Source organism: Sitophilus oryzae, unplaced genomic scaffold (genome assembly GCF_002938485.1).
Source record: "Sitophilus oryzae breed Bouriz unplaced genomic scaffold, Soryzae_2.0 scaffold_1576_pilon_pilon, whole genome shotgun sequence".
NCBI classification, from domain to species: Eukaryota; Metazoa; Arthropoda; class Insecta; order Coleoptera; family Curculionidae; genus Sitophilus; species Sitophilus oryzae.
In genome coordinates this window covers 14578604-14597761 of record NW_022146254.1, presented here as the reverse complement: position 1 = coordinate 14597761, position 19158 = coordinate 14578604, and the positions used below count along the sequence as shown (strand labels likewise).

Below are 19158 nucleotides of genomic sequence, written 5' to 3'. Positions count from 1 at the left end.
TAAGGTTTTTAGGTGTAAAATTACATAGGATTAAGATAGCTTGATTTTCATGCATCCGTTATCCGACGATGCGATATTAATTTTATTACTTGAATGTTGAATTCTTAAATTATATTAGATATAATTTAAAGATAAAAAAATAGAAAATTATGCAGTTTTTAAATTTATTACATATTTTCATTTCCATAACGATTTCGCGGTTTTTCTTATAGTCTAAGAGCTAGCAACGTTTTCGAGAAAGAATTTTAAGAAAGCTGGTTCTTTAATACAGTATGAGAGTATGATCGAAAAAACGGCGTCAGCGATGGCTATGAAATGAAGATCGCTGTCATTTTATATGGGAAATGTCATCGATCGTTATTTCTCAGCCAAATGGGCGCCGTTTTTTTCCGATCATACGGTATATCTTTTGGAGCAACAGCAGCTCAGGAGAGCATAGCTCCCGAACAGAGTGCGGACTGTCTGGCTGCCGGTAGACGTTGCGTTCACTACTGCGCATCATACCTGTATTCAACATCTGTTCACTACTGCGCATCACAAATTCGCCTTGTATTTCAGGAACTAAGCAGCAAAGTATGTAAAAATCGCATCATTGTATCTTTACTCATAAACGAGAAATCCTATAAACCACACGAAAATAGGATACCCTGTACAGAAGTGATGCGCAGTAGTCTCCGGGCAGCCAAAGGTTTTTATCCTACAGAAATATGTGTAATAGCATCTTCCCCTCTTATTCCTCCATGGTGTAAACGTACACTTAATCATTAATGATCTCTAAAAGAAAGATGTTTTTTACATGTAAAAAACTAGTGTTTCCCAAAAACATTTTTTTACTAGTCCATCCCTGGTGAAAATTGAAAGTCAATATTGTAAAAAAATCTTTATTTTCTTCAAACCAATTATAAAAAAACATATACAGTAATACACTGCAATGGGTAAGATAAGCGTATAGATTAGAAAAAAAAGTACATACAGACTTTTCTAAAAAAAATACAACTATAAAAGGTAAGTAATACTTTTTTAACCGACGAGTGTAAGAATTATTTTATCCATTAATTCATAACTGTACGTAGCAATGACCGAAAAAGTCCACAAACAGTGTTTTTACACTCAAAAATCGGACGAATTTTGAATGGTACGACGCTACGGTGCACTAGCATCAATTTTTTCTGCCGCCTCTTCTTTTCATCGTCGCTAAACACTGCGGGCAGTACCATTTTCCTTTCGGCGCGGCCGTTATGCCGACGCATGGGTAGTGGAACCACTCAGAAGGACACTGAAAAAAAAGTATATATACAGGATGTTTCAAAAAACATGTGCCATCTCTCGTGGAGATTCCTCACGTAAAAATAAGATTTATTTTTCATATCAACGTAGGTCCGATTCTGTTTTCTTTCGTAGCTACAGGGTGTCAAAGTCTTAATAGTCTTTCGATTTATTATAATTTTCTTTCAAATACTTTTAGTGATTCAAATGAAATTTTGAGAGTAAAGTAAGAGAGTTACTATAAATGCTACATATGTTAATGCTAAAATAGTGTCGATTAATTCATCCATTGACTTTTTTTCTTTTAATATCAAAATTGTGTAGGCCCTTTAATGCCAATTCAAAGTTTTTTCTTGATATTTTGTCGAATTCGGCCTCCTTGATGAGATAAACGCAATTTTATTAATCACAATTAATAAAATTAAAATAAAAATACAATTAATAAATTATACAGAGAAGACCAGGCTGCTAGTAACATACCAAGTTGCCGGACGAATTTACGTTTACCCGTTTTGCGTTCGTACTCGAGAGTCACTGCCGGCTAGTCGGCTGGTCAGGCAGTACGCAGTTGCAGTTGTGCTTGGACGGGTCGGTCGTGACAGACTAGGAATACGACTCGAGGAGTGCCGAGTATTTATTATTTTCATTTTAAGTGTTTACCTTCACTTAAGGTAACATTTAAAATGAAAATACTTAAATATTTATTATTTAATTGTGTTTACAAGCCAAAACTAAAAATAAATAAATTCTCTAAACCCAAAAAAATAAATAAAATATTACTCTAAATAAAAAAAGTTATAACAAGTGTTCAAAAAGACCATCTTCTTGTGCTAGGCAGAAGCCTAGGCGGTCGTAAAATCCCCGTCTGACATTGGCTAACTTATTAGGGCTAATAGTTTGGAAAGCCTCTCGTATTTTTACTTGAAGGTCATCCAGATTATTAGCCCTGTTATGACCATACACTTTGGATTTTACATAACCCCACAAAAATAAGTCATTGGGAGAAAGATCTGGTGATCTAGCGGGCCACAAAATAGTTCCATGTCCACTAATTAAAGGGTTGGGAAAAGTATTGTTCAAATATTCGTGAACAATACAGGCATTGTGGGAGGACAACCACCTCAGCAATTTGATTACTTGAAAAGGTGGGATTTTGATCCGCGGTAGCACAAATGAATACTTGCTTTAACTCCTGTTCTTCATTAATCAACACATCAGGCTTTTTTTGTTTTTGTGGGAACACGCACCCATGTGTTTCAAAATTATTAATAGCTCTTGATACAGTAGGTAAAGATGGAATTGGCCTGTCTACAAAAGTTTGTGGAAAAATTGTTTGTATATCTCGATAAGACCTATTGTGGAAATACCATTTTACAATTTGAATAAAAGTTTGTGGAAAAATTGTTTGTATATCCCGATAAGACCTATTTTGGAAATAACATTTTACAATTTGAATTTTCTCACGAACTTCGTAAACATCCATTATTTTACTTAAAAAATAAATTTTACACGAGAACTGTCGCGAGAATCTATGTATTCGTTTTGACTATTAAAACACGAATAAATACAAATTCTGAAACATTCTTATCACATAGCTACCTATTTTTATTTTATCGCATTTTTTCGCAATTCGTCCGGTTGTGCCTATGTTACTACTTCGGTGGTCCGGTCTGTATATTTTATCTAATTTATTACTAAATATTATTACTATTAGTCCAACCTACAGCAATTTTAAATTATGCATTTCGGTACCCCTGTTTATAGGAACTTTTTTTCATATTTTTTAATGAGGAATCAATGAGTAATTATTTAAAACTTTCGAAGTTAATGATATCAATTTTTTTTAAATGTTGCTATTCGTATTAGACTTGGATTAAGACAAATTAATAAACTTGCGTTTATCCCATCTTGAAGTAAATAAATGACTTTATTGTTAAAAATTTTTACAATTTGTAGACAAACGTAAAGTAAACAAAAAAGTAAACAAACAAACAAAAGAGAATACAAAACATTATACAAATAACATTGTCAGTCTTATTGTTTGAAATAAACATTTATAAATGTTTACAATGTCAAAGAACAAAAAAATAAAAATAAGATTCCAAAATATTTAGTAAGTTTATACTAAATATCAATGACCTCTAGATAAATTTACCTCGATGTCATTGGTAAATATAGTAATAGCAAACATTAGACCAGTGTTTACAAGATCAAATTCGATTATCAAAATATACCTCATTTACGGCGTAGAAAGCCTTGTCTAGTAAATAAGATTTCAATGCTTTGCGAAATGAAGAAAATGATGTTATGGATTTGATTTCAAACGGCAGGTGATTGTGCATTTTTTTCGAGTTGTATAATATTGAACTTTTAGCTAACTCTGAGCGTGGGGTAGGTAAATAAAGATCTTGCTCCGCGTTCCTGAGTGGATAAGTGTGAGATGGCCTTTCTTGAGAAGCTGATACATGCTTACCTATTAGGCAAACGGATTCAAATATAAATAAGGAAGGAAGAGCTGATGCTATTTTTAATTTTTTAAAAAAGTCCTGGCAATGAGTTCTGCTGTTTGGTCCCAGTGAATATCGAACAGCTCTCTTCTGGAGCTTGAAAATGCGGTCAAATTGAGTCGCACAACACGTACCCCAGAATGGAAGGGCATATCTGAGGTGCGACTCAAAAAATGCATAATAAACAGTTCTAGCCACTGACAAGTTAAGCTCCTTAGAAACAGATCTTAATGCAAAACAGGCAGAGCTTAATTTTTCAGAGAATTTTCTACAACAAGCCCTAAGAATTTTACAGATTTTACGACGTCAATGGTGGTGTTGTTAAGTACAAAAGGTTGCCTGTCGACAAGGCGGCCAAGGAGGCCGAAATCGACAAACTATCAAAAGACAACTTTTAATCGGCATTAAACTGCTTACACTATTTCGCTAACAAGATAAAAAAAATCAGTGGTGTACATGCTTTTTTTAGAAAAAATACTCCAGTGATAACCCATTTAAAATATGTCGCATCTATAGTAACCTGTACCTTCAAAATTTCATTCGAAACGCTAAAAGCTCTTGGAAGAAAATTATAATAAATCGAAAAAATATTAAGACTTTAACACCCTGTAGCTACCGAAATAAAGCAGAATCGGACCTATGTTGATATGAAAAATAAATCTTATTTTTACGTGAGGATGCTCCCCACGAGAGATGGCACATGTTTTTTAAAACACCTTGTATAGGGTGCAGTTTAGATTGCTCTAGGTTACATCAGTCCAGTTACAACAAACAGCAGTGAGTGGGATTCTGTAAGCCCCGTAGCAAGAAATTTCCTGTATAGCCTATACCACAGAATATCTAGCTACGCAACAGAAAAATACTCGAAATGAAAGAGCTAAAATTGCACAAATGAAATACTAGATGGCGCGACAATATCATAATCAGAATATAATTGGAAATTTTCAATTTTCGGTTTTGGATCGACGACACGTCGACGGCCTTGAAGCTCGGCTAAATATGCACAGTTGCCAGCATGTTGCCAGATTCAAAAAGACTTTAATTGGCATCCCATTCTTTTTCTGGTGTATAAAAATTTCTTCCTATTCTTCGTTTCTTGTCAGATACACTTATATTAATTATTCGTTTGGCTTTTAAAATAGTTTTAGGTTTAAGTATATTATTAGAAAACATATGGTCACAAAATACATTTTTAATATATGTACACTACTTTATTATGTTAACTAAGAAAATAACTTTAATTACCTTTAAAATTAATAATATACAGGGCGATTGATAGTGATATTTATTAATGCTGAAACGTTAGTAATGAAATATACGTTTAATAATAATGGAAATAATTTATTAAAATCCAGTATAAAAAATGTTAATTGACTAAAAAAATACTATAATAACAAATTTCTTCTGTTTGCTACGTTATTTATATAGACCTAGGTAGATTTTAAAAAGTGACACAGGTACAATTAATAATATATTAGTTCGGCATAAAAGTTGCTGTCACGCAACGTACAATAAATTAAAATTCGTAAAATAAATTAAAATTATTAATTAAACAAATCTTTATAAAGAAACGCAAGTATACCAAATTTTGGCCCATCGAACTCCAGGAAATGATATCATAATATTGTACTATATTATGGTACCACTCGATATGCTTCATAATATTGCAATGTCACCAAAGATCCGTAGTATACCAAATTTAAGAACAATCGAACGCCAGGAAATGGTATCGTAATAATGGTACTATAGAAGGTACCACTTATATGCATTATAGTACCATCATATTACAGTGTCACCGAACATACGGAGCATACAAAGTTTAAGCCCAATCAAACGCCAAGAAATGGTATCGCAATATGGCACTAAATTATGGTTCCCCTTGATATGCTTCATGGTACCATAATATTGCAATGTCATAAAAAATACGCAAGTACAATCAAATATGAGCCCAATCGAACGTCAGAAAGTGGTATCATAATATGGTACTATAGAAGGTACCACTTTATATGCATTATAGTACCATCATATTACAATGTCACCGAACACACGTAGTATACAAAGTTTAAGATCAATCGAACGTCAGAAAGTGGTATCATAATATGGTACTATAGAAGGTACCACTTTATATGCATTATAGTACCATCATATTACAATGTCACCGAACACACATAGTATACAAAGTTTAGGATCAATCGAACGCCAGAAAATGGTATCGTAATATGGTACTACATTATGGTACCTCTTGATGTACTTCATGGTACCATAATATTGCAATGTCATCAAAAATACGCAAGTATATTCAAATATGAGCCCAATCGAACGTCAGGAAGTGGTATCGTAATATGGTACTATATTAAGGTACCAGTTTATATGCATCATAGTAGTACCATCATATTACAATGTCACCGAAAATACTTACTATACCAAAGTATAAGTCCAATCGAACGCCAGGAAATTCAAATACAATCAAACGTCACAAAGTGATTGTAATTCAGCTCGTAAAATTTAACTCAAACCAACATGGCAAGTTAAATACCTAAAAGTTTGAAAAAAGAGCTCTGATCTATTTTAATATATTTAAATGATGCAGCAAATTTGAAGGTAGGCTTTATAAGGAAGTATTACAATATGAATTATACAATAGCAACACTGCATAAAATTATTTTAAATTTCGTTTGTAGAAAACTGTTTTCTTTTAAATTTATTGCCCTCTATTATGTAATAGCAGAACTACCGCATCAAAATATCTGATTTGGAGACAGGCTTTAAAAGCCTGTCTCCTTTTGATACCTACGATTTTATACGTATAACGAGGCTTCTGTTGCGTAGCTAGATATTCTGTGCCTATACTATTTGTATACGATTGATGAGTCACTAGACAGGAAATATGTTTGCAGAATCGGGCCCCAGATCTCTTGTTCAACTTCAAAGCATTGTTGGTTGCATAATAAGCAACAAATCACAAATGAAGTTAATTATAAATCATGTAATACTTACGTCTTCATTATCACAGGCAACCATATCTCCATAAGATACCTGATTGCATAGGCAGTACCGACGTTCGTTGGGATCGTACGTCCATTCGTCCGTCACTTCGGCATTGGCAGTATCCACCTCCATGGCGGATATTTCAGGTACTGTGACTGGCTGTGGCGCCGCTACGACTTGTTGGACAGACGATGAACTAGATGACAGACTATTACTACTATATTTTCTGCAAAAAGAGCTATTATGAACGGACGGTATTTCAAACAGAGTTGAAAAAAACATACTTTTTTGTTATTAAACAAACGCAAAAAAAACGTGTTTTTTTTCGATCATACGTTAGTATACAGGGTGGTCTGAACTGTATTTCGGAAATTTCGGCAGCATATTCTGCAGATAAAAATAAGTCAAAAACTTCGTATAAATGTATGTCCTAAAATGCTTAGTTTCGGAGATACAGGGTGTATAAGTTTCATATTTATTTCGATTTTTTCCAAATAATTTCTGAAGTAAAGTCGATATTTGGATGAAAATTGGCGTGTGGGAGTTTTTTGACATGAGAAATTTGATTTTGATGCCAATATGACTCCTATTTGTAGGGGGCGCCACCTACATGTGTTTTAACTGTTTTGAAGAGTAATAACTTTTCAACTATCTACTCAACATTTTTATGTTTGTCAACAATAACATGTATTGACTATTTCCATTTTAAATATCTTAACGGTTGCTCGTAGCGATTTTAACCAAGGGACATTTTTACGTAGAAAATAACGGAAATGTATATTTTTTTATTCAGTAGTTTTATACAGGTACGGACGAAAAGTTATCTTTAATTACAGTTAAAACCTTTGAATAAGAAGACTAAGGAAGGAGCATATCAAAAATCTTAGGTCCACCGCGATGGGCCTCAAATATGGCCGACTTAAATTCCGGTTTATCAGTGCCGTTCTAATTTTACGTGGGGTAGACTCAAAAATTTTTTTTTATTTTACGTTGTGAATAAATGTTGGTAGTTATTAAAATTGTTATAAAAATATAAAATTCTAATAAAAATAGATAAGTTATAATAATTATATATAACCATAAACATCCGATACGCTACTGAAGCAGGTAAGTCAAATTGACATATCTAAATTCTTTGACAAATAGTAAATAAAAGCAAAAATGCAAGAAAAAATTTAGAAAATTAGAAGTGAATTTCATAAATGATCGGTTTACTACACGTATGTATATTATATAGTCACTTACTAGCGAAAAGTTGTTCCATTATTTCACTCAATTTTTGCCGAGATCTACCGCACGCTACACAACCAACTATTTTAGAGTCTTTTTCGATAAATCGCGATAGTGTCACAGTTAATTTAAGTTCTGCCACAATTTCCATCTAGATTTACTACCTTTATACAACTATCAGTAGTATAATAAATAATAAATAACATAAAATAAGCTCCGTAAAGACCGACAACTCCACAAAACTTCAAATAAAATTCAAATGTGTCAAATGAATCGTCAAACAGAACTGTCAAGGATCCCCACCCTAGAGTCCTTTTTCCGCCCACCATGCATGAATACATGGATAGCATTATGCTCCTTCCTTAGTCTTCTTATTCAAAGGTTAAAACACATGTAGGTGGCGCCCTCTAAAAGTAGGAGTCATATTCACATCAAAATCAAATTTCTTATGTCAAAAAACTGCCACACATCAATTTTAATTTAAATATTGACGTTACTTCAGAAGTTATTTGGAAAAAATCGAAATAAAAATGAAACTTCTACACCCTGTATCTCTGAAACTAAGCAATTTAAGACATACATTTATACGAATTTTTTTACTTGCTGCCGAAGTTTCCGGAATGCAGTTCGGACCACCCTGTATATTATAAAACGTTTAAAACAAGTTTTTAAACAAAAAGTTTCAAACATACACAACCCTGATTTCAAATGACAGATCATAAAGAGCTTCATGTGCGACACTTACTTTTGTTTCTTTTTGTGGTTGGCGTGATCCTGTTGTATGGCTTGTATGGCAGTTTGTGCTGCTCCAGCTAGTTCTCTCGGTATGAATTCGTGACCGCTAGTATTAATAGCTTCGTAAGAGGCTTTCAAACTAGCCGTTCTCCTACCCTGTTGCATCTGAAACGGTTAAAGGACTTTTAATGCGGGTCTAATTTATATCCGACATTTAAAAAAATTAGTCCCACTCCCACTAGTAATGACGTCATGAGATATGCAACCAAGATTACATTAGATTCTAATGATTTTCGTCTGTTTTAATTTCAATCTTGTGAGTTTACATGCATCTGTCAATAATTAATAAAATATTTTAACGTAGGTACTGGCATTTATTAATAAATCATACAACATAATAAAAAAAATATAAAAAATATAATCGAGAGTCTACTGTAATATGAAACTTAATTTACTGTTTATGCCTTAATTGTACCTTCAATGCATTAAAGATATATACTTAGGTACAAATTATTATGCAAAATGAACCTTACAATAAAAATTAATACGTTTAAATATATTATTGATAATTAAAATATGGTAAAATACAGGATTATTCTAGTAAATTATACTAAAAAGTGTGTTATTCATTTTAGAATAAACTATTTTATACCAATTTCTGAAATTCTCTTTGTTAAGACTCCAGTGTAATGTCGGTTGCATATTCAAGGAAGTAATATTAACCATCCCACTATGTTTTTTAGAGAAAAAATACATATTTTCAAGCAAAAAGTGATGCAAACCAGGGGGGTGACAGTAAACCGGAAAATTGGAAACAGTTCTGGCGCGGTCTTACCCAGGCAGAAAGCATGGCCTTCTAGACTGTCCTAGACAAAAATCTGAATATTTCTATATGATTTCTGTCAATTTCAGTTACGGAACATTTTTATGCACGTCGGCGTCCTCTTCTTTTGTCTGTGTGTCAGCCATGTGTCAACTCCCGAGGCCTCTGGCAAGGTCTGGCGCCATTTTAATTTTTGCCGTTTTAGATTTGATTGGAAGTTTGTTTATGATATTTCGGCTGAAATTTATAAGTACAAAGATGTTTTTTGATATAAAGTTCCTTGTTAACACTTTAATAAAGTATATATGGTATTAATTACATGAAGAAAATGATGAAATCGACGTTTCTGCGTGTAGTAGGTATGGGCCATATTATATGTAAAAATAGGTAATATATTAACTGTTTTTATATTTTTTTAGCTTTAGATCCAAGGATCTTGGGATATTCTTTACCAAGGATTTTTCCGTATCTCTACTTTAAAGACTGATCGATGATTTTGAGCAATTGAAAGCAAGTTGCACAAGGTAAATTATGATTATTGAACTATTATTAGCTTACATTAATTATCTACAAGATGAACAGAAATGCGTAATTACATATCACATAGGTACCTATTATGTATTTTCATAGCAATAATGCTATGTATGTAGATTATTTTTAAAATACAAATGAGGTATTAGATGTATATGTATCATACTTTTTATTCATTTTATTTTCATTCAAGTCCTGTTTGATTTAATTCACAACAGTCTTATGTACCTATATTTATGTTTTTTTACATATTTTTTTTTGATTCCAGGTTTTGCGTGGGTTCCTGTTGTCTTTTTCTTGCTTCCAGTTAGTTTTACGCCCGTGAAGCTGTGAAAACATTTATTTATCTTCAAGTTTCTGTAAGTCAGTGCATTGTTACTTTACTATTTCACTTGAACACAGCATCTCTGATGTTATTTAAATATTTTGATATTGATACAGTAGTTTATGGGTTTATAGCTCTTTAATTGTGTTGATTTGCATATTTACATTGTTCTAAATTCCAAATAAATATTTTGAGTAATTTTGTTGTATTATTTACTACTAGAAAAAGTAAAAAGTATATTAACCCTCATTTAAACCTCCTGAACAGCCCGCCATTAAAAACCGGAAACGGAAATAAATTTCATAAAATTGAAATTGTCATGTCAGTGAAGTGTCTATGTCATGTCAAATGTCCCAGCCGCCATATCTGAAAATTAGTTACCCAGGCAGCCACGCTGTTTCCATAATTTAACATTGACTTGACACTTCTTCTTGTATTTATTATTTTATGATGCAAACTAAGAAAAAAAAAACGGGTGCGATAGAAATATACAAAAGCGACAAACCTTCGACTGTATTAATCCAAAGCAAAGCAGAACAAAAGCAAAACATTATTAGAAAAACACCTAAATCTAAGAATATCCTAAAATACTGCCTAAGCTAAGAAATAAGCTATAGAAAAAAACAATAAAAATAATTAAAAAAATATTTTTTTTATTTTTCACAATTTTAAATTATTTTTGAATAACTTTTTGATGTTTAAGAATTTATTAAATTTAGCGACAATGTATAATCTAGAAAAATAAATTTATTATAGTATATATCATTTTTATATAAGAAAAAATTATAGGTTCAGTCGACGTAATGTAGAACTAAAAAAAAGATGTCATAGCAGCCTTTGTAAATCTAGGTACATGTTAATGATTAAAATGTCTGAAAATTTTTACTTTTTTTCAGGTAGTAATTTTAGCAAGTTTTTATTCCAATTCATAGGCTACTATGACACTGTTTTTTTTTTCAATTATATAAAGAGAAAAAAAATACACATCAGTTGAATTAAAAACCCAAATGACTATAATATCACATAAAGATTAATAAAAATATATATCTGTCCAACAAGAGGATCTATAATGGTGACAGTTGTGTATGTCACTTTAATTGATTTAATTCATAGGAAAATTGTAATTTCTGTCATTTTTTTGATGCTGTCTGTCAAAACCTTCCCTGATTTGTTGGACTGACTATAAACACTAATAAAAACTTTAGACTGGGGAAGAAAGCACTTACTTGTTGAGTGGCTGCTATTGCCTGAGAAGCAGCAGCAGCAATGGCCGTTCCTGCACCTAGATTATGGCCCAAACTATAAGATATATTCGGGCTGGCTACAGCAGGGGCCTGTGAAACCGAAGCCACATGTCTAGGTTCGACCAAAGGAGATGGAATGATGGTTTGCCGTTTTTCAGTATACTGGTTCGGCAACGAAATGCTACTATCCCTACGCTTTTCGCCACGTGACCGAATATACCGAAAACTACTTGAACTTCCACTAAATTAAAAAGAAAATTATTCTTAAACTCAGAAAGTACTGGGGGATAATATATTAACCTTTCATATCTATTTTCCTTTTGCTGACTAGATATATTGGATGTTGGCAAAGGTGTATCTAATTCTAAAGACCTTTTCTCTAACACTTCGGTTATTCCTTTGTGATCGGCTTCAAGTTCACATTTGAATTTATGCAGTTCCGTGTCCAGTCTTCTTAAGTACTTTTCTACTAAATCGTACATTGTATTTGCTAGTTGAACCTAATAATATAATCCGAGTGATAATATACTGTTTTATTTTTTAAGAATGCCATTCTAACCTTCTCATCAGCATCTTCAAGGGTTTTATAATATTCTTTTCTAATAGATTTGTATTCTTCTTCTAAATTTTGAGGTATTTCTTGATTCTGAAATCTCTTACAATCGTTAAAAAATACTTTAACCCTTTTTTCAAGTTCGTCCATATTATCTAGAAGGAATGTGGCTTAGAAAAACATAAACCTTAATTAATACGAGTTTATTACTATGTATACTTAAGTCCATTTCCCTCATATCAGTAAATCTATCTCTGAGTTCTTGGGGTAAATGTTCGATCACTAAAAAATATCAAGTTTGAATTTACCGCCATTTTCAACAAGGACACGTCAGCTTCCTAAACAATCACCAACTTACTTTCCAGATAATCTTCTAAATACAACATACTTATTAATAAGGTTTAAAATTTCACGAAAAACACAACTATTGTATTAAATTTGCAGGATTTTGGCTAGAAATTTGTTTATTTTTAACGTGTTTTTGTCACATATGTTTGTCAAACGGACATTTGCAATCAAAACTGCCAACATCTTAATATGAAATTGAAAATCCCAAGTTGTTTAACAAATAAATATGTATTATTATTTTACATATTCTCCACAGTTCGATATAATTATCTCTTCCAATGGTTTTCCAATTTTTCTCCCATAATACTGAATATCCATCAAAATATCGTTTCCTTTTATAACGTTGCCAAAAACAACGTTCTTGTGATCGAGCTGTTCCATTTTACGAAATGTTATGCAAAATTGTGAGTTGTTTTCTGCCCACCCAATTCTCTTCATGGATAAAACACCTTAAATAATTGCCTTTTATAAATAATTAAACTTTAAAACACAATTCACTAATTAACTACACAGTAAATTTTTTATGGTGGTATTGCAAATCAAATGTCACTAGAAAAGAAACTAAACAATAAGTACTACCACACTCAGAAAACGAAAATTAAAACTTATGTGTATATTTGGTTGCATACAACACATTTTAAAAGTATTCAATGAGAACTACAAAAAAAACTAATTTAACAATTTAAAAAGTAAAAAATACCTGCTTTAGTATGTCTCAATTTATGATTCTCCTCCGCGAATGACTTTCCGTAGATGGAAAAGCCTCCTCTACCATTACACTGGGTTATATCACCCATCTCCATATACTGTCCCATAATAATTCTGTGCACCAAGTTATCTCTATAAGTTAAGCCTGTACCTTTGCATATTTCAAGGAAATTTTGTACAGTTACAGGCACGTGATCGTAGTACAATTCGATTACAATACGTCCCAAATATTTTCCATTTTTTACTCGAAAGTCTAGGAAGCAACTGGTAAAACAAAATCGTGAGGTCTAAAATTTATAATTTAAGACATAAATATGAATAAATATACTTACAAAGGTCGTAGTTCAGGCCTTTTGCATGTTAGCAGATGACTAATTGATAGGGCTTGCTTTAACTCGGTGTCTAAAGAAGGTTTTTTCACAATGCATACTGGGTATTTACAAATGTGCTTGATTTTTGCCAGAGTCCTATTCCACTCTTCATCAAACAGTTTATTGTTATAAAAGGTTTTCTAAAATTATAACAAATAAAATGTATAGATATAAAATAGGATCTTGAGCCTCTGTATCATAGCCTCTTATTCTATTAATTCCTTTTCATTTATACAGGTTAATATTGGGACACCCTGTTACTGTTAACTTACCGCGGTTTTAATAAGATCATATAAGTCCTTATTCTTCCTCTCAATTTTCTTTAAAGCTACATTATAAGCCCGCCATTTGTTGACTCTTCTGTAAGCTAAGGGATTATAGGTATCCACTTTACCCTAAAAAAATTATACAGAATTAAAATTAAAAATTTGTGCATAAAAATATTTACGCCCAGTCGGTTGATTGTGTTGATTTTTTTTAGCAACCCTTTATTTTCTATATCTATATCGCGGAGTCTTTGAGCGTCTTCCTTCATCTTTTTCATGTCTAGATATTTGAATGGGTTCATTTTGGGTGGATGATCGTCCACCAGGGCTCTGGCATAGAATATCTTAAATATTTAATAACAATTTATTAATAAATTAAATACTGATCCTTATACAGGGTTTCTGAATTTAATTTAATTAAATGCTTTACCTAGAAACCTGCCTTCTTTACCTCCTTACCTTCTAAACTAGCAAATGAGCTAAATTTTAGCTCATTTGCTAGTTCAGAATTAGAATTATTAGAGTTAAGCAACTCGCATTTTCATTGGAGGACATCGTTATATTTATTAATAAATAATTTCTGAAGTAACGATAATATTTAGATGAAAATTGGAGGTCTGGGAGTTTCTTGATATAAGAAATTTAATTTTGAATGTCAATATGACTCCTATTTGTAGGGGGCGCTACCTACATGTGTTTTAACTGTTTTGAAGAGTAATAACTTTTCTCGTCCGTACCTGTATAAAATTATTGTGTGAAAAAATATACATTGCCGCGATTTTTTAAGTAAAACATATGTCTCTTGGTAAAAATCGCTACGAGCAACCGTTTTCAAAATATTTAGAATGGAAATAGTTAATATATGTCATTAGTGACAAAAAATAAACATGTCGAGTAGATAGCTATTTGACTGAAATGATAAATTTGGGAACTTTTATTTTTTTAAATTAATCACAAATTTTTCTTCGAAAAAATGATGATAAAACAGTTTCTGTTGAACTTTTGACTGAAAATCATTTCAAATTTATGATTTCAGTCTAATAACTATTTAGTCAACATGCATGTTTAATTAATGAAGTCAATGATCACAGGTATTGATAATTTCGATTCCAAATATCTCGAGAACTATTACTTGTAGCGATTTTTACCAAGAGACATTTCTTACGTAAAAAACGTTAAATGTATATTTTTATACTCACTAGTTTTGTACAGGTACAGACGAAAATTTATTACTCTTCAAACTAGTTAAAAAATATGTAGGTGGCGCCCTCTACAAGTAGGAGCCATGTTGGCATCAAAATGAAATTGCTCATGTTAAAAAACTCCCAGACACTAATTTTCATCCAAATATTGACGTTACTTCAGAAATTATTTGGAAAAAATCGAAATAAAAATGAAACTTCCACACCCTGTATCTCCGAAACTAAGCATTTTAGAACATACAATTATACGAACTTTTTTACTAATTTTTATCTGCAAAATAAGCTCCCAAAGTTCCCGGAATACAGTTCGAACCACCCTGTATATTATTATAATAAAAATAATAATAATTTATATTAAACGAAAGTAAATACGAATAAAGTTTGCGTTAAAGTTAACGAGTTGACAAAAAGTAATATTAATTACTCACGTTACGGCGATGGGTATTAAACATTTTCAAGTCATTCTTACGCTCATCTTCTTGCACCTCCCCAGGCAAATATCTGGGAATTTTGGCTTGCCTAAATTTTCTCCCCTTGGCCATTTTCGTTCCCAAATTTTCCGACAAAAATACGAAAGAAATAAACGATAAAACCTACCCCGCGGCAATGTCAAGTGACATTACTGAAGTCTGCCACTTCACTTTCGTCAACCCATCAAAATTTAAACAAAAAATGTTTATGTGAACATTGCTAACATAATGAGATATGTCTTGCACTCAGCAAGGAAAAAAGGTAAGTCTTTATGCTATTTTGTTAGGTGCTTTATATGCTTGATGGTGTGCTTACTTAAGAGTCCATTTCACTAGTTCGAAAAAGAAGCTTTCGGCATTTAAAGTTTTACGTAAACCTGGCTAGGTATTTTCACACAAATGAAGAAAGAAATTAAAGATAAAGGATTATACTATATCCGTATAGTAGCACATTTTTAGACAACTTCTTTATTTTTAGGATTTTTATAATCAAACATCAACAAAATATTCCTTATGTTTGGATTAAATTTTCTCGAAAACAAAGACATAATTTAAAATTCCGTTACAATACGGAAATAGATTGAAGTTTTGTGATTACAGTGATATATAATTTATATGGTTTTGTAACAAATTGCTCGCTATTTTATGGCAAATGCTGAAGCTCCGCAAACCTTAATCAAGCCTTAATTAAAGCACGTGTGTTTGGAATTTTGGGTGTGGCTTAACATGACACGATCGGGCTAAACTTTAGGCAGATTTTTTTTTCAGCATAAGTTACAAATTGGGACCTAGCTAAATGAGGTTTTTATTCAAACTACGCCGACCCACCCCTAGGTGCCACCCCCTCACTTCTAACCTCAAGATAGCGATACCCCACTTGTGACACGACATCTTTGGAAAGCGTATAAAAAATGCTGAATGACTGTCATAAAAAGAACGAAAAAAATAGAGCCTAAAAATAAAACAAAAATGTCAAAACGTGTCACAATCAATAGAATGAATTATTTTTGTATCCATGAACCATTACGGGAAAAAAAAAGCTGGTGCAAAGAAATTTATTATAACTCTTAATGAAGACCTCATACACTTTTAGCAAGATTTAGCCCCTTCGCATTATTCTATTGTCACAAGGCGGTGGTTGGATAAATATTATCCAAGGCAATGGATTGGTAGAAGGGGTCTAATCGAGTGGCCGCCAAGGTCACCTGATCTCACTCCTTTAGACTTTTCCTTGTGGGGTTATACTAAATCCATAGTCTACAAGACAAAACCAGGTTCGTTGCAAGAATTGCGGCAGAGGAGAACTGAAGCATGTCGAAATATTCCGAGAGAGACTTTCCAAAAAGTGAGAGAAGAATTTGAAAATCGTTTGTATTTTTGTATGGAACAAAATGGCTGTCATTTTGAGCAATTATTAAAATAAATTATCATTTTAAATTTCTTTCAAATTGTCACACCTACAGTTCTTGTCACTAACCAGTAATTAAGTTGAAGTCTGTATGACCATCGTTTAGCAATTTCTATTAGCTTTCCAAAGAAGTGTCATAAGTGGGCTTTCGCTATCTTGAGATTAGAAGTGAGGGGGCGCCACCTAAGGGTGGGTTGGAATGGTTTGAAAAATACTTCATTTCCGTCATTTAGCTGTGTCCCAATTTGTAACTTATGCTGAAAAATCACTTTTTTCATTAATGTCCACCTAATTGTTCGTGTAAGGGTAGTTTTTCAATTTCACCCTAAAAACTTTATGATCATCATTTAGCATTTTTCATGAGCTTTCCAAAAAGACGCCACAAGTGGGGTGTTGCCATTTAAGATTTTTAAGTGAGTGGTGGTGCCTCCTAAGGGGTAGGTCGGGATGGTTCAAAAAATACGTCATATGTATTCTCTCTCGATATTATAGAAACGGTATTTTTTATTTTTTTGATATCTTTTTTGGTTTAAAAATTATAGCCATTGTAAGTTTTCAGTGGCCCACCCTGTATATTTCCTTCGGTCACACACCCGCTACTCGACTCCTGAGAGTGACCCAAACAGTACCTATAGCGTTATAGAGCCTTAAGAAGAGTAAATTAGATAATAATATTGTAGGTATAGGATACTCAATAATAAAAAGAAGAAAAAAATTATCGGGCAAGCCTACAGTAAGATTAGTCATGAGACATGACTAAAACATGACTACCCGTAGACACTCGGTGTTTCTGCCTTCCCGCTTCATCAATACGGGAGGAATCAGCAACGATGAACTAGTGATCCTAAAAAAAATGAGAAAGGGAAGCAAACGAGGCACAAGGCAGCAAGGCACCATTTGCAGCATGGTTAGGCAGTAGCTCACAATTCGCAAGCGTTACCACCAGTGGCGTAACAACAGTCTCACGGCCTGTGTGCAAACATTTTACCGGGCCCCCTGTTACACCTACATATTTCAATACTTATATACTAATCTGAATAATATGCATTCATATTTTAGGTTAGAAATAATATTATCAAATTAATTTTTATATAGTATTATATATCCTCATCAGAAACAGAAGGGTTACGTAATAATTCAGGCAAAATTGCACGAAAATTTAAATAAACCTCATTGAGTCCAGTACTTCGAGATTTTATTTGAAATATAATTATATCCAAGCTTTTAAAAAATACGTTTATTTTAAACCAATCTTCATTTGTTTGAATTTGATTATGGTTATTAATTTCGTCAAAGAATATTTTTGGGCAAGACATCCTTTTCTTTACAAATTGAGTTGTTGTACCCGTTGTACCCCATTGATTGCTTCGCTAGATCAATAGCTTCCGCCATAACTAAATTAAAATCATCACGCATTTTTTTATGTTTTCATATAACACCGTGAACAATTTAGATGCCTCCTCAATATTTTGCTGTTTGTTTCGAAATAGCTTAGAAACAACGTCAATATTTTTAAAATTTTTGTTTGAAAAATAATTAAAAATACGATTTCAAATTTTTCTAACTGATTTTTTAATGCTGTTGCCTCATTAGCTTCAGGTTTATTAGTAGAAATTAAAATGATTTTTGAAAGAGCTTTTAAAACATTTACATACTTAAAACGAAGAGCTTCTAGCGCATCATATCTTGATGACCAACGAGTAGGAGTTAGTTTTTTAACTAACTTATGGAGCAGTTGCCTGGTACACAAAACTAGAGCAACGGACGGCAAGGCTAAACCTATGCAAAGTCCAGAGACTAGCATGTGTGTGCATCACAGGAGCCATGAGAACCTGTCCAACAGCAGCAATGGAGGTCATTCTAGATCTAACACCACTGCACATTGTCATTGGTAGATATGCCAATGCGACAATGATTAGAATGGTCACTAACGGAATTAGTACTGGGAGAATTGTCAGATCAGGGGCTTGGAACACCCTCAAAAAGGAAATACAACTCATGCAACTCCCAGTGGACGATATGCCAAGAACGTACAACTTTGACAAACATGTCAATGTAGTATTGAGCAATAAGAAGGATTGGAAGAGCGAAACGCTTGCCCAGCAGTTAAAAGACCATACCATAACTTGGTATACTGATGCTTCCAAAACCAATACGGGAACAGGGATCGGAGTGTTTGCGCC

At 32.7% G+C, this 19158-nt stretch overlaps 2 protein-coding genes across 6 annotated transcripts in view; one reads left to right on the top strand and one right to left on the bottom strand.

Annotated features, from left to right (window-relative positions):
* Positions 1-865: 865 nt before the first annotated feature.
* On the bottom strand, positions 866-15737 carry LOC115879124 (inhibitor of growth protein 3-like). 3 transcript variants are annotated; one of them, XR_004049667.1, is made up of 9 exons: positions 15526-15737; positions 14078-14239; positions 13902-14024; positions 13591-13769; positions 13251-13522; positions 12794-12999; positions 12561-12575; positions 12413-12484; positions 12341-12357 (listed from the first exon to the last, which is right to left on the bottom strand). XR_004049667.1 is itself a non-coding variant. In XM_030895783.1 (8 exons), the coding sequence occupies exons 1-8, from the start codon at positions 12586-12588 to the stop codon at positions 1160-1162; spliced, it is 1197 nt and encodes a 398-aa protein (XP_030751643.1). In that variant the 5' UTR covers positions 12589-12999; the 3' UTR covers positions 866-1159. The 3 variants fall into 3 exon arrangements, 2 of the variants coding, with proteins under 2 accessions (XP_030751643.1, XP_030751644.1); XM_030895783.1 differs by lacking the exons at positions 13251-13522; positions 13591-13769; positions 13902-14024; positions 14078-14239; positions 15526-15737 and adding exons at positions 866-1276; positions 6771-6987; positions 8737-8891; positions 11632-11890; positions 11950-12149 and having other exon boundaries at positions 12209-12357; positions 12561-12999; XM_030895784.1 differs by lacking the exons at positions 13251-13522; positions 13591-13769; positions 13902-14024; positions 14078-14239; positions 15526-15737 and adding exons at positions 866-1276; positions 6771-6957; positions 8737-8891; positions 11632-11890; positions 11950-12149 and having other exon boundaries at positions 12209-12357; positions 12561-12999.
* The window catches only part of LOC115879122 (early endosome antigen 1-like), a 38288-nt gene continuing 34845 nt past the window's right edge, over positions 15716-19158 (top strand). For 2 of the 3 annotated variants that reach the window (XM_030895780.1, XM_030895781.1), the window contains exon 1: positions 15716-15829. In XM_030895780.1, coding sequence (XP_030751640.1) covers positions 15803-15829 — 27 coding nt within the window. In that variant the 5' untranslated portion in view covers positions 15716-15802. The remainder of the gene's footprint in view (positions 15830-19158) is intronic. The other variant, XM_030895782.1, reaches the window with a different exon arrangement.